Genomic DNA, 16,451 nt, shown 5'->3' with positions numbered 1-16,451 from the left:
TGTGATCCTTTACTCACTCTCAGTTTGATTCAAACCTGTATGAATATCTTATCTACGGTGGCCCAGTAGTTTAGTAGCCGTACTAAATAAAACCACAACACAACGAAATCGGCACAACACAACGGAAACAAGGCACAACACAACAAAATCTTCACAACACAACGGAAACACCACAACACAAATTAACAATGCACAAAGTTAATTTTCCTTATTTTGCCTTATTTAATCAGTTTTAAGTGAGTAACCATTAAATATCGATGAAATATCTATTCAAAATCACCTACACGCATTATAGCTGCATATTTATACTTGAAAAAGATTTTACACGCGATCACGGCGCATGATGCCTAAGGGAAGGTCTGCCAATTCCACCATGCAGTTGAAACATACAATATTTATGAATTAAAATTACTTTTAACATTCAAAAACCGACATGTTAAAATTCCACAGCTTTGTTGTATTCTAAAAAACGTCTCGGTTACGTATATAACCCTCGTTCCCTGAAGGAGGGAACAGAGACGTACGTCAGAACTGAACCGACGAATTGGGATCTCAATTCGTCGGTTCAGTTCTGACGTACGTCGAACGTGACCGACTGAAAGGGAACGTCTCGGTTACGTATGTAACCCTCGTTCCCTGAAGGAGGGAAAGGAGACGTACGTCAGAACTGAACCGACGAATTGGGATCTCAATTTGTCGGTTCAGTTCTGACGTACGTGGAACATGACCGACTGAAAGGGAACTGATTCAATAATGCACAACATTGGAATTTGAACATTTAAGCAACAACAAAAAAAGTAATTTTAATTCATAAAATTATACATTTCAACCACTTGGTGGAATTGGCAGACGTTCCCTTGGGCATCAGGCGCTGTGATCGTGAGTAAAAACGTTCACAAGTATAAATATGCAGCTATAATACATGTAGGTGAGTTTAAATTGATATTTAATGTCGATATACAAAGGTTACACACTTAAAACTGATCGTAGTGTTTATATCGTTGTAAGACTGGCCAATCTATAGAGCAATGGCAAGGAAAACTAACTTTTTTGCACACTGAGAGGCCCCTCGTGGTCGGGAGCATTTCCGTTGTGTTATGGTGATTTCGTTGTGTTGTGGTTTAATTCTGTTGTGTTGTGGCGATTTCGTTGTGTTGTGGTTTAATTTAGTACGGCTGCACTACTGGGCCACCATACTTATCTGAGCTTATTTTGACAAATGTTTGATTTTGTCCATTCAATGATGGTCAATTGGGTCCAAAACAACTTTTGAGCATTTTGTTGAAAAAAATAAAAAAATAAAAAAAAAATAATAATAATAATAATAATAAAAAATCAGCAACATTTCTCAAAATATATTCTTCTTTTCACAGAAGAAAAAAGTCATGCAGGTTAAGATGTCATGAAGGTGAGTAAATAATGACAGAATTGAGAATTGTCATTTTTGGGTGAAATATCCCTTTTAACTTGTATTGAACCCGAACCATTCTTTTAATGACAACCACAATTTACAGGTAGTGTCCCATACCACACTGAGAGATGTTCATGAGCTGTAGAGGGATCTTGGAGACTCCGTTGTTGCAGAACAGCTGCTGGTTATGGAGTCCGGCCTCGCCTCGTTGCTGCCACAGCTGGATCCAACGGATACCACAGCTGCAGTTAAACACCACCCCTTCCAGTTTCCTGCCACAACACAATAGAGTTCTTAGTGAGGACTCATACATATGCACACAATTACAAGTAGGTCCATTCAGAGAACCAGTAGCAAACTAGGTGAAGGACACCGTTATTCAAAACATTAACTTTTCCAGCATCCATCAGTCAACCACAGCCCGGAGAGCTGTTGGCGGTGTTCCATTTTGCAGCCAGAACGAGTTCTGTGCCCAGGGCTTTGTGTACGAATGCTTTCTGGACTGTAGCCCTTTCCTGGCCACGTCTGTCCAGATATTCGCCATGCCAAATTCACTACTGGGGCCCAGGGCGATCAGAGTCCCCACAAACGAAGTCAAACAAAACATGAGCTTCTGGATTAAGGCAAAAACTAAGCTGCAAGATGTGATATAATGTGGCATAATATTTTGATAGAATCTAAAATGAATTCTCGCAAAAGTATAAATTGTAATTACCTGGTAACCTAAATCATGAATGGTATCATATAATAAAACAAATCGTAAGAACAATCTTGCTTATGTAATTGGCGTGAGCGAATTGAATCAAAGAATCAACCTCAAAGAAAGATCTCAAAGAAAAATCTGTCATGGCTAGCATGTATAAGATCTTTTACCTCAATCTTAAATCAGCTTTTACATCAATCATAATCATTCAATCCTCTATCAAGTTTATTTAAAACCATTTTAAGCCACCAAAATCGAAATATTACAAACAAAATCACAATGTGTATTCACATATTTGTCCAAGATATAGGACTTATCGTGCATACCTGTGTTTTTTTCTTTTAAATTGAGATTATTTTTTTTTTACCTGAAATGACTTAAAATTCATTCAAGATTCACATTTTATTACTTTAATCAAAATGAGCCCAAAACATTTCCTTTGCTGGAGCCCAGCATACAAAAAACATGAAAAAAGGCATTTCATCATCAAGAGAAATATTTCAATATCAAAAAAATGTATATTATAAATATTTGCTGGTATTTTTTCTTAATTCAGCCCTCATTAGCAAGAAGCTGGACCCTGTGAGCAAATAAAACACATTAGGCTTTCTAAAAGGATAGTCTCTGTGCTCAGTAACATATGGGATTATAATTGCATACATTTAACTGGACAGACGGAAGGGTGTGAGGTCAAACCCACATAAAACCGGCATTAGATAGCACCTCCACCCACAACTACATCACATGGCCTAGTGAAGGGCTTCATTTCGGAAGCATCTATATGCCATCTCTATGACTCCGACACCTACTCCCAAAGCAGCTATATCGCTGCGAACAACAACCATCTCTAGCCCTCTCAGTATCACATTTCACGGTCTTTCAAACAACCTTTGAGCGCAGCCACCCCCACTCCTGCACCAAAAACAGACATCATCTACATCAACCTCCTCCAAATGTCTAAATGTCAACTCTGACATATCTCCCCGCGATCATGAAGGCTCCACTGAGAGTTTAGAGGGTCTTCAACTTACTGGAAATGTTGAGTCAGGGGCGCCATTCCACTACTTGAAACGATCCTCTTCCCTACTTATATCTTCTCCTTCATTCCTTTACTTCTCCTTCAGTGGTTCACAACCTTTTCCCTTCAAGGTCCTCATCTGATATTTTTCAAAGGCCCTAATTTCTAAAATATGTACCTCTGTTAATTATATAGCAAAGTAAAGTAAGGAAAACCATAGCAAAAAACTAACAAACAAAAAAATAAAAATAAAAGATCAACTAGGAGATCAAATATATTTTAATAAAATACAATTTGGAGATGGATATAATAAAATATAATGTATATCTAAGCTGATATTTACCTTTGAAAAACAAATGAAATCTAATAAAAGATCAACTAGGAGATAAAATATTTTTTAATTAAAACAACTTGGATATAGATGTAATAAAATATAGAATATAGATTTTTAACAAGCAAACAAACCAGCATTAAAAAATGTAGACAAACCAGATGGAATGTATATATACAAATAAAATAAAAGTAAAACAAAATAAGATTAAAATACAATTAAATTAAATTAAATAGGTGACATATCTAGAAAAAAATACATCCAAACACACAAAACTAAATTAATACTCAGCCCCAAAACCGTGCAATCCATGTTCAAGTGCTCCCAAAAAGAATAATGGATTCATAAAATGTCATTTTTTCAAGCTTTAATATATAATATTAACTGTTAAAATAATCCTTAGTACTACTAATTACACTTTTTGTCAGATTACAGACTAATTTGCCTCTGCTGTCCCCAATTGTAATGATTTAGAAATGTGTATGACAACTGCCTTTATACTTTTATCTACCATATAGTTACTGAGAGCAAAGAATAGGGTGTAATCGCTTTTGTTCCGTTTTACGCTCACTCCTCGCTTAAAGGGCTTCCAGCCGGCAGGATCCTGCGGCGCTGCGGAAGGTTCTGGAGATGATCTCGGTGGGAGTCTCCCCCTTTTAAGAGTACGAAATATTAAACCCGCAGGATACGTCTCACCTGGTCTGCAGCCCGGCGGAGCATGCCCGCCTAAACCTTTGCACGCTCATTCATTCATCAATTGGTGCGAGCGAGATAACCTTTCTCATTTGCAAGATAGGGCAGGAGATAGAGGCATATGAGCTAAATCCCATGAATATGAAATGGGCCGAACTGTAAGCTCTGAGAAATGGAGTTGTTGCTCATTTGCACAAATGAGGGGGACATTTTTCTCGTGAATCTTTAAACAATTTTGTCGGCACGTTCCGCACAAGGACAAGCGCAACCTGCTTGTGCATTTTGGAGCTTTGATGAATAATGATCAAAGGAGAGTCTAAGTAGTTTCTCCACCCTTTAAAAACTAAATTAACATGCCTAATGAGAGGAGTGCACATTTCCTTTATACTAAGCAGTGTCATGAACAGTTCATAATGGAGAAAGAACACGCATGACACGCTTCATTTATAGCCCACGTCTTGAAAATATGACACTTTAGATTAGTGGTTATAATCTAAACTAGTGGGTCCCACAACCCAAAAAATAGGTTGCAATTGGCCTGTTCTGATGGGCGACAGATAGCAAAGAAAAAATGCTAAATAACAATAAAATGTAAATGTAATAGAACAATATAATTTAGATAGGATGACTGCACCAACAAAACAAGCAAGCCTAACCAGTAATAATAATAATAATAATAATAACTTAAACCAACCTAAGAAGGTTTGTTGGTTTTACCTGGTTTAGCTTGAGTCAGACCAGCTGACAAGTGCCCCAAAACGTCCTAAAACCAAAGAGCAGTCTAAGCTAGTTTGGTCAGGCTGAGAGACCAGCTAACCCGATTAGGCTGGTTTACCTTCTACAACATTAAGGCATTGCTGGTTTTATCTGGTTTAGCTGGTCTCCTCCGCGTATCCAGGTGGGTGTTCAGCACATTGTCTGGTGTCCCAAGCTAGTCTTTAGTTGTTTTAGCTGGACATCCAGTGCAAAAGTGTCCAAGTCAAATCAATATAGACTAACCTAACCAATTTGGCAAGGGTAGACTACCAAACTGCTTAGGCTGATTTAAAAGAAATAGTTCACCCAAAAATGAAAATAAGCCCATGATTTACTCACCCTCAAGTCATCCTAGGTGTATATGAACGAACGCCTTCCGTTGAAAGTGTTGAAAGTGCCTTCTCGAAGTTAAAGAAGTGTACGCGACGCCTGACGAGCGTACCTGGTGGCGTAAGCCTTTGAACCACAGAGGCACTTTCAACACTTTTTCCATAAACTGAATATGGAGGGCGATTGGCCGAAACTTTCCTTTATAAAGTTTTAAATATGGATTTTTTTCTTACAAAAATGCATCAGTTCATTTCAGAAGGCCTTTATTAACCACCCAGAGCCGTGTGGAGCAGATGCATTTTTATGGACTTCAAAAACAGAGCAACAATTCCTGTCATTATAAAGATTATTAGGATTAGCCAGGACTTTTTTAGTATAACTCAATTTTTATCCGTCTGAAACAAGAATGCCCTATACACCTAGGATGACTTGAGGGTGATTAAATCATGGGCTAATTTTCATTTTTGGGTGAACTATCCCTTTAACCGGTCTCACAGCATGGCCAAGCTTAGATGGTTTCCCAGCCAGACCAACTGACAAGTGCCAACATCCATCCAAATACACCAGATTAACTGGTTTTGCCAGGCTAAAACACCACATTTCCATATTAGTTTTACCTGCTACAGAAATTCAACTATTGCTATTTACCTCCACTGTAAAAAATAAAAATGTCTCCAATTAAAATATTTCTAGTGACTAAAAACATCTACATTTTTCAGTTGGCCAAATTGAAATTCTGTGAATTGATGCAAATTAACTCACAGAAATTAAATTGAGCCAACTGAAAAATTTTGATGTGATCAGTCACTTGAACCATTTCAATTGGAGACCTGAATTTGGTCTTCCTGCCTAATCAAGATTATGTACCGCTCATTTTCTGTTTTCCCAATGTTCTGGTCTTTAGCTTGTTTCGCTGATCTTGCCCAGCCTGGCCAGCTGACAAGTGTCCAAAGTTAATCTAAAATAAGTAAAAATACATTAACCTAACCAATATGGCCAAGGTAGATAAGCTAACCACCAGATCTAAAGGCACAATATGTAATTTTTGCCACTAGAGGTTAGATGCTACACGACGTCTTTATTTTGTGGAATCATGTGAGCTGTTGTCTTCACCTCTACAGCCGGTGGAAAAGAATCATATGGGACTCATTCATGGATGAGCTAATGTTTAAAAGATTTATTAACATTACTGTAGTAACAAGTGAAAGCCGTTGGAGCGAAATGAGTCAGCTGGAGTGACTGCTAATGAGAGACTTCTTCAGGTCATGTGTATGTGGGGTAACGCAGCGCTGTTTTATCATATTACTTACATTTAAATGTGTTGAAAGTTATGTTCTAATGCTACTCCGTGCGTTCGCTTGGTGACTACTATGAGATACTTGAGATACTATGAGACAAGCTAGATCGATAATAGGCATGGTAAAATATGGTACTCACTGTAAATCGTGAAAACGAGATTTAAACAATGAGACTAACTGTCTTGAGCTATATAACAATGATTATTTTTCTGTCAATTAATGTATCCAAACAGTTGCTCACCTGTCTAATAGAACACACAATACATTAATATATTAACTATCCATGGTTTCTACAAAATAAAATCGAGGGTAAAGCGGGTATGATATTGACAGATGACGGACACTCTCCTTGTGGTTAAAATAGCTTTTTGGAAACATTTGGGACAATGTAAGTACAGAAGTCAACAAAATGTAAAACCAAAAATATGTAACATTCTTTTGGTGTTTTTTGGATATTTTAATAAACAAATCGTAAATATTGCGCCTTTAAAAACATCTGGTTAATCTGGACTCCCCATCCTGCCAAACTGGTGTTAAGTCGGCATGGCAAAGCTGGTCTTTAGCTGGTTTCCCAGCCAGATTAGCTGACAAGAGCACCTAAAACATCTCAAAAAACAAAAGAGACCCGCCTTTGCATGCTGGGAAACCACCTAATATAATTAGGCTAATTAAAGCTATTTTTCAGCAGAGTGCACTTGTTTGGAGAGCTAATTCACAGCTAGAGAGATAACTATTTTCATAACTTGCAAACTTGAATAAAATATCAAATTAACCTTTTAAAAGGTCAAGGTGACTGCTAGCCGGGGAAGAAAAAAGGAAAAACACAGGGGACGTTGATGCGTTGAGCCTGGGTGCTTGAAAAAATTCCAAAATAGCGTGGTCTAAAGTACATCCGCACAGTAGCCATACATTATGCATGCGCTTCCGTATCCGCACGCAGTCAAACGATGGGACACCATTGAATAAATCCACTGGAGCATTGAAGAGTGGGCAGAGGAATGCACATACTGATAAATAAATTGGAATATATGCACATCTTATGCCTTGATGAAAAGTGTCACCGCAATGGAGGTGACAAACAGCGGTTAGCTTCCTAGCTAAGACAGAGAGTATAATTGAGCCTTTATAATATGAAGCAATTTAAAAGCACTCTGAAAAATGCTTTATTCATTCTTCCTCTTATAAATTGTTCATCTGCATACAGTAGCGCACACAACATGGGCAGAATTTATACATGAATAATCAGAAGACTGCGTTAGCGTATGTTCAGGGAGTTCTCAAGACATGCTGGGTAAATGTCAGCTATGCATTGTATATGAGTTAAACCCATATGTACTAACTCAACTAACACTCTCCCTGGAAACAATTTTCCAATAAGAAGGAGCCTGGAAGACGACAGAGAAGGCATAATCCAGATTTAATGAAAATTGAGAAATATACCTGCTGCAAGTACGCTTATTTTGGTGCTGGTTAGATTCGACAACAAAGGGAAGCAAGGCAGCAAATAGAAGGTTAAAGTCAACGAGTACAAGTTAAGTGTACAGGGCAGCTAGGTACACCTGTAATGTTAGAAAGCACTTTGCCTTGGGATAAAATGGCTGACTGACAGAACCAGGCTTTAATGCTAGGTCTGGATGTAGACCGACAGATCCATTCAGATTCATTATACGGAGCCAATGAAAGGTTAAGCTAGGGGATACGGCTCTGACGGGGGTGCTCTACAGTTTCAAGCTGCTGGGGTCATACGCTGTGACATATCACAGTGGGCGGCAGTTTAAGCTCCAGCCGCTGAGGTGCTAACGTGGGCATCTAATGCTTTCAGAAAAGACCATTTCATCTGCATGCATATGACTAACAATTTAGGGCATATCGCTCCAGGTGAAAATGCAGAGACGCTATGCCGATGCGTATGGAACTGCAAAATTATCAGTTTCTCTGGTTTTACTACTTATAGGTATGTGTTTGGGTAAAATTATTGTTTTTGTTTTATTCTATACTGACAACATTTTCCCAAATTCCCCAAAAGAATATTGTAATTTAGAGCATTTATTTGCTGAACGCAACAACTGGTCAAAACAACAAAAAAGATGCAGTGTTGTCAGACCTTGAATAATGGAAAGAAAACAAGTTCATATTCATTTTGAACAACTAAATAATAATGTTATAACTTAGGAAGAGTTCAGAAATCAATATTTGGTGGAATAACCCTGATTTTTCACAGATTTCATGCGTCTTGGCATGCTCTCCACCAGTCTTTCACATTGATGTTGGGTGACTTTATGCCACTCCTGGTGCAAAAAACAAAACAAAAAATCACACAGCTTGGATTTGTTTGATGGCTTGTGAGCATCCATCTTCCTCTCGATCACATTCCAGAGGTTTTCAATGGGGTTCAGGTCTGGAGATTGGGCAGGCCATGACAATTGTCCTACTGGAAAAAACAATCCTCAGAGTTGGGGAACGTTGTCAGAGCAGAAGAAAGCACGTTTTCTTCCAGGACAACCTTGTACGGGGTTTGATTGATCCATCCTTCACAAAGGCAAATCTTCCCGATTCCAGCCTTGCGGAAGCACCTCCAGATCGTCACCAATCCTCCACCAAATGTCACAGCAGGTGCGAGACACTGCTTGTAGGCCTCTCCAGACCTCCGTTTAACCATTAGAGTACCAGGTGTTGGACAAAGCTGAAAATTGGACTCACCAGAGAAGATGACCTTGCTCCAGTCCTCTACAGTCCAATCCTTATGGTCTCAAACCTCAGCCTGGCTCTTCTTTGCTTCTCATTGATGAAGGTTTTTTTTCTGGCTTTGCACGACTTCAGCCCTGCCCCTTAGAGCCTGTTTTGACCATCCTCACCAACCATCCTCGCCATGCACTTCACCCCAGCTGCCTTTTGCCATTCTTTTTGTAGCTGTTGAGTGACATCCAAAAGAGTTGCCGGTCATTCCATTCAGTGGAGAGTCGTTTTCGCCCTGTCTGTTGCTTTGTTGTCCCCAATGTCTGCTGCTTGACCTTGTTCTTATGAACTGCCGTCTTTGAAATTTTAAGGATGGAAGCAACCCATCTGTATCCCTCTGCCAGAATTGAACCCTTCTTTTCTTCACTCAAAACTTTTCTTTTCAACTTTTTTGGCATGGTCAACAGTTATTTTTTGATTTCAATTACTTTTGAGGTACTACTAGCACTGATTTTGCCATCCAGATGGTCCTACTGCAAGAGGATAGGATGACCACAGAAGTGTTGTTTTATACGTTTCCTTATTAAATAAGATTTGGTTCAGGTGATCACCTAATCAGCACCTCATTCAGTAGAATGAGGTTTGACTGTATTGGAATTCAACAGACATTGGAATGGAATGGCTTCCATATTTGTAGAGATGCTGATTTAAGAAAAAGTTACAGTGGTCTCAATTTATTCCAGAGCAAATGTTTCTGCCAGTGTGACTTTATATACTTTATATGTAATCTCTCTCTCTCTCTCTCTCTCTCTCTCTCTCTCTCTCTGGTGCATGCTGGGAAGTGGGGAGTAAGTGCATGGGAGGGTGAGCGTGCTGGTGAGAGGGAAATATAAAAAGCTGTTTTCCTGTCTTTATTTTCTTACTTACTGTTTCATTAGAGTTCATTTTTTTGATAACATTTTAATAGTGCACAATTGGTTTATAGTAAATTTCTTAAATTACTGTGAACTTGGAAGCCTGACCTCGTGTTTGGGAGGGATGGCGTCTCACCTGAGTGTGGGAACGTCATCCTTGTCACTCAAGCACGGGGTTAGATGTGTTAGTGATGCGGGAGTTCCGGTGGAAGATGTACTGTTGGATATAGGAGAACGAGTGGGACATGAGAATATTATATCAGCGTCACGGATGAATAAGGCTTTAGTGGTGTTTTTGAAAGACGAGCAACTGGTTAACCGATTGGTTGAAAGTGGAATCACGGTAAGTGGCAATTTTGTTCCAGTTCAGCCGTTGGTTTCGCCGACAACTAAAGTTACGATTTCTAATGTTCCGCCGTTCATTCCAGACGCGGATTTAGAAAGAGAACTGTCTCGTTATGGGAAGTTCGCAAGTGGCATTAAAACGGTCCCGCTCGGGTGCAAGAATGCGGCTTTGAAACATGTGTTGTCGTTTCGACGACAGGTGTTTATGTTTCTGAACTCACCGAATCTGAATGTTTCGTTTAGGTGTGTTTTTGATGGAAAGTCGTATATGGTGTATGCTAGCGCTGGAGAAATGCGTTGTTTTGAATGTGGCTCATTGGGTCATGTAAAGTTGTCGTGTCCCTTTAGAAGTGAAGTCAGTGAGGCTGGTCCAAGTAATAAATCGGACGAGAGAGCGGAGCAGCCAGTGATAGAAAATACGAGTAACGTTAGTGAAGCTAAGTTGCTAAATAGTGAGAATCGCGTTGAAAAAAGTTTGAAACGATCTCAAGAGGACAGTGTTACCGGTGCTCAGCTGTGTACCAGTGAAGGGCAGAAGGAAAACAGTTCTGGCAATGTTCAAAAGCAGAATAGTGCTGAGAATGGTTGTGACAAAGGAGTTAGTTGCAAAAAGGCTCGGGAACAAATTGTAGCTGAAGAAAATATGGTCACTGAAAGTAGAGGGGCAGAGGAATCTAAGGCTGAAGGTATTGTTTTTCAGTCTCCCAAGGTAGTGTTGGATACTGATAAGGAAATGGTCAATGAGGATGATGATGATGATGGCAGTGTTCAGTCTGATTTTTCAGATATATCTGATGTTTCACAAATTACGTGTGATCAAGTGTATTCATTGGAAGAAATAAATGAGTTTATGGATGAGACTTTTGGTAAACCTGTTGATGTAAGGAATTTCTTTTCTGATTTAAATAAGTTTGAAACCTCAGTTCTGTATTGGCAGAAGAGGGTTGGGGAAGATGGCTTGAGTCAGAGAAAAAGATTCCGGTTAAAAAAGATACTTTCAAAGATGAGAAAAGGAAAAAGTCATACAAAACGTAAATTAAATCGTGCCAAATGAGGTGCACTTCACATAAGGTGACTTTGCTGTCTTTCTTTTTCAGTCTGTCTCTTCTTACTTTTAGCCTTCTTATGGAGAGTATAAGAGTGGGTTCCTTAAATATCAATGGGGGAAGAGACAGGAGCAAGAGAGCATTGGTCACTGAAATCATACATTTAAAAAATATAAATGTCACGTTTCTACAAGAAACCCATACTGATTATAAAAATGAGATTGAATGGTATAGATGGTGGGAGGGAAAATGCTTTATTAGTCATGGTTCAAACATTAGTGCGGGTGTGGCTATCCTGTTTTCAAAACAATTGGATGTGAAAGTTCTGTCAACAATGGAATTAGAAAAAGGAAGGGTTTTAATAGTTCAAGTAGAAATTAAGGGGTTTGTGTTTTTGTTCATTAATGTATATGCGCCTAACAAAGGGCCAGATCGTGTAGAACTTTTTAGGAAATTACAAAATACATTGAGACAACAAAATGATGACGCTTGTGTGATAATGGGTGGAGACTGGAATTGTACTACTAATTTTTTATTAGATAGAAATGGAGATGAGTCTCACCCGCAATCAAGTCATGAACTTCTTAACTTAACTAAAGAGTTTGAATTAATGGATGTGTGGAGGGATAGAAATCAGATGATTAGGCAGTATACATGGATTAAGATGTTGGATTTAACAATTACTGGTGCAAGACTAGATAGAGTATATGTTAGTAAAAAAGAAAACAACAGAATTATGAATGCAAACATTTTTCCGAATTGTTTCTCTGACCATCATTTGGTAACTATTGATTTTAATATTATGAAAATGTCACGTCCTAATTATTATTGGCATTTTAATGTGAAATTATTGCAGGATATTTCGTTCTATGAAAAGTTTAGTTTCTTTTGGGAAATGTGGAAACTGAATAAGAACAACTTTGAAAATTTGACTCAATGGTGGGAGATTGGGGAAACACAGATCAGGGTTTTTTGTCAAGAGTATTCTTGTAATTCTACAGTCTATATAAAAAAGAAAATATTACAGCTAGAGAAAGACATTCATGACATTGAAAATAAGATTGTTGCGAATGATGTAAGCACGATGAAGGGTTTAAATGATAAGAGAATGGATCTGAGGGCCCTTTTAGAGGAAAGGGTCAAGGGTGCTTTGATTAGAGCAAGGGTAATGTCTATTAAAGAAACTGATGCTCCTACTTCTTACTTTTTTAATTTGGAGCGCAAAGCTGTGCAACAGAAAGTTTTACATTGTTTGCGTCGTGAGAATGGGACATTGACTTCAAATCCATTGGAAATGAGGAAAATGACTATCGACTTTTATTCAGAACTATTTGGATCCACTGAATGTGACTCTGAAGGAATGGATGAACTGTTACAAGGGCTACCAAAACTGGATCAGGTGGACAAAGAAAAACTTGAGAAGATGATTACGTTTAACGAACTTTCTGAAGCAGTTCAACAACTATCTACTGGTCGAGTGCCAGGAATGGACGGTCTGCCTGCAGAATTTTATAAGAATTTCTGGTGTATTTTAGGAAGGGATTTTTATGATGTGATCTGTGAATGTTTTGAAAGAGGAGTACTTCCAACAAGTTGTCAAAGAGCTGTGTTATCCCTACTTCCAAAAAAAGGAGACTTGGGTTTGTTGAAAAATTGGAGGCCAGTGTCTTTAATGTGTTCAGATTATAAAATAATATCCAAATGTTTAGCCAATAGGCTTAAGAAATATTTACATATTGTGGTGAAGAAGGAACAAACATATTGTATTCCAGGGCGAACAATTATGGACAATTTGTTTTTAATAAGAGACATTATTGATGTTTCAGCTATTGATAACTGTGACATCGGGTTTCTATCAATTGACCAAGAAAAAGCCTTTGATCGGGTTGGGCATGCATATCTTTTTAAGGTTCTAGAAGCATTTGGTTTTGGAAAAAAAATGATTTCTTGGATAAGGTTGTTGTATAATAAGGCCTCCATATTGATCAAAATAGGGGGTGGTTTGAGCAGCCCAGTATTTGTTAAAAGAGGCATTAGGCAGGGGTGTCCTCTTTCAGGGCAACTGTATAGCTTAGTAATTGAGCCACTTTTGGGTGATTTAAGAAGTAAATTGAATGGTGTTTTTGTTTCAAAACAGTTAAGATGTTCTGTATCAGCATATGCAGATGATGTAACTGTTTTTATAACTGGGCAGGAAGACGTTCATACTCTCTGTAAGAGCTTAGACCTGTTTGAAAAAGCTTCCTCTGCAAAGGTTAACTGGGGAAAGAGTGAGGGGTTCATTATGGGGGATTGGAGTAATGGTGGGTTACCAAAAATTCCAGGAGGTCTAAAGTGGGGAAAAGAAGGTATTACAATTTTAGGAGTTTACTTTGGGTCTAAGATTTATAGGAAAAAGAATTGGGAAGGCATGCTGGATAGGGTGTTAGCCAAGTTGTCTAAATGGAAATGGCTATTACCTGAACTATCCTACAGGGGTAGAGTCTTGGTCATAAATAATTTGGCTGCCTCCATGTTATGGCACAGGCTGAATGTGCTAGAGCCACCTGATGGACTGATTAAAGATATCCAGAGGAAGTTGGTGGATTTTTTCTGGTCGGGCCAACACTGGCTGCCTGGGCCTGTTTTGTATTTGTCAGTTCAGGAAGGTGGACAAGGCCTTGTGGACATTAGAAGTCGGATCAACACATTTCGTTTACAAGCGGCACAGAGGTTGCTGTATGCGGAGGAGACAGAGTGGAGCAATGTGGCGTGTGCTTTGCTGAGAAGGACATCAAGTCTTAAATATGATAAGCAATTGTTTTTAATAAAAACGAATGAGCTGGACTTGAAAAATATGACTCCATTTTATAATTCCATGCTACGAACGTGGAACAGGACTTTTTCTGTAAGCAGAGAAATTGATCAACCACAGGGCTGGATTATGGGGGAACCTCTGTTTCACAATTCACTTATCCAGACAAAATGTCTGTCTTCAGGAGGATTGAGGAACTGTCTGATTAGAGCTGGTTGTACAAAAGTAGAGAACCTCAGAGATGACAAAGGGTGGAAAACCGCAGAATCACTACAGGAAGAGACTGGAATAAACTCTTTAAGACTCTTGTCTCAGCTTCTGAAGGAAGTGATTGCAGTTTTACCAGGAGTCTGCCGAGAAGCTTTAGAATTTCAGCAAGGACAAGACAGAGGGAAAGTCTACGAGTTTCCATTGATTTCAGTGTCTGCTGCACCAAAGGAGGAGTACCAAGAAGACAGTGGATCAATATTGACTTTTAAAACACCAGAATTGGGAGATTTTCAGGACATTAGCAAAAAAGCCATATATTCTGCGTGTGTCAAGGTGTCCCATTGGCTTGTTTTGAAGAAAGTCAGGGCATGGAGGTGGTCAGATTTATTTGGGCCAGACTTCAGGGGTTGCTGGAGATCACTGTACAAGCCTCCTATAGAGAAACGTACAGCTGATCTACAGTGGAGACTCATTCATGGTATCATAGCAACGAACAGACACGTGGCGCACCTGAATCCAGAAGTACCGAAATCTTGTCCCTTTTGTGGAATGGATGAAACTGTAGATCATTTGTTCATTCACTGTGAGAGGTTAGGAGGTCTCTTTGATTTTTTAAGAAGTTGGTATGAAGGTTTTGGAGTGAATTTTTCTCATAAAGATTTTATTAGTGGTCTGAAATATAACACTCAGGAACGGAAAAAAGTGTGCTTAGTAAATTATCTATTAGGATCAGCAAAGATGGCAATATGGATAACCAGGAGGAATAAAATATTAGGTACTGGATCACTTGATGTAGAGATGGTATTGAAAGGGTTGGTTGCTGCTCGAGTTAAAGTTGAATTTTCATATTTTAATATGGTTAATAATGTATTAGAATTTTCAAACATTTGGGCTGTTGGAAATGTTTTGTGTGAAGTTGATGATGGAGTGTTAATTTTACATTTTTAAATATTTTATTTTTATTTTTTTAAGTGTAGTTAAATTGAGGTTATGTTGAAGTGAAAGTGTAATGAATGGTTTTGTGATACAATAAAGTTTTGTTAAACCTCTCTCTCTCTCTCTCTCTCTCTCTCTCTCTCTCTCTCTCTCTCTCTCTCTCTCTCTCTCTCTTCTCTCTCTCTCTCTCTCTCTCTCTCTCTCTCTCTCTCTCTCTCTCTGTGTGTGTGTGTGTGTGTGTGTGTGTGTGTGTGTGTGTGTTGCGTGCGTTATTTTACATGGGAAAAATTGTTACTGTAATTGATGACAAAAAAAAATCCCAATGAGCCAAATAAAATAAGTAGCAATTGTCTAATAAAGCAGTTGGCTTAGGGCAGTGTGAAACACTTAAGTAAATGATTCTATCAACCAAATTGGGTGTCAAAAAAAGTGACATCCAAAACGTTGGAGTTGGGGGTCATTACCTTATATTACGAGCAATGAATGTAAAATAGAAAATTTCCCATTCAAGTGTGTGCACGTATGTGTGGTAACAGATATAAACCCACAACTCCTCGCAGGGAGACCGAGCCCCATGTGGCGGATATTAGGGTTCTCTCTCTCTCATTACTGTTCCTGTGATGCTCCGAGTCATTCTTACAGGGATTAAATTGGCTTTCCTGGATCGTTAGCCTGATCTATGAGGGGGGCATTGTTTAATCATATTATAATTAAAGTTAAGTCCCTCCAGTCATCACAACCTAATTATCAATCAAACAGGGTGTTATATACAATCACACAGCACCTGACAGAAGGAAAAAATGAAAGTAAAAAGACAGATTGTTTGCTTAACTCCGGTTTAAAAGACAGTGAATGCCATTTCATGCCTAACTTTCTAAAACAAATCTGCAAATGAATGCTCACATAGACCTTTGTGAGACAAACTGTGGAGAAAAGCGACCTGGTATCTGTAGGGCTCTCACACCTTCTGCATCATTACCTTCACAATAT

At 38.7% G+C, this 16,451-nt stretch overlaps 1 protein-coding gene across 3 annotated transcripts in view; it reads right to left on the bottom strand.

Annotated features, from left to right (window-relative positions):
- ntrk3a (neurotrophic tyrosine kinase, receptor, type 3a) overlaps positions 1 to 16,451 on the bottom strand; it is a 338,706-nt gene that overhangs the window by 134,119 nt on the left and 188,136 nt on the right. For all 3 annotated transcript variants that reach the window (XM_067435678.1, XM_067435676.1, XM_067435677.1), the window contains exon 5: positions 1,529 to 1,683. In XM_067435678.1, coding sequence (XP_067291779.1) covers positions 1,529 to 1,683 — 155 coding nt within the window. The remainder of the gene's footprint in view (positions 1 to 1,528; positions 1,684 to 16,451) is intronic.

This window comes from Pseudorasbora parva, chromosome 25 (assembly GCF_024679245.1).
Source record: "Pseudorasbora parva isolate DD20220531a chromosome 25, ASM2467924v1, whole genome shotgun sequence".
Lineage (NCBI taxonomy): Eukaryota > Metazoa > Chordata > Actinopteri > Cypriniformes > Gobionidae > Pseudorasbora > Pseudorasbora parva.
Note: the sequence above shows the minus strand (reverse complement) of the source record. Positions and strands in the feature narration are given on the sequence as shown.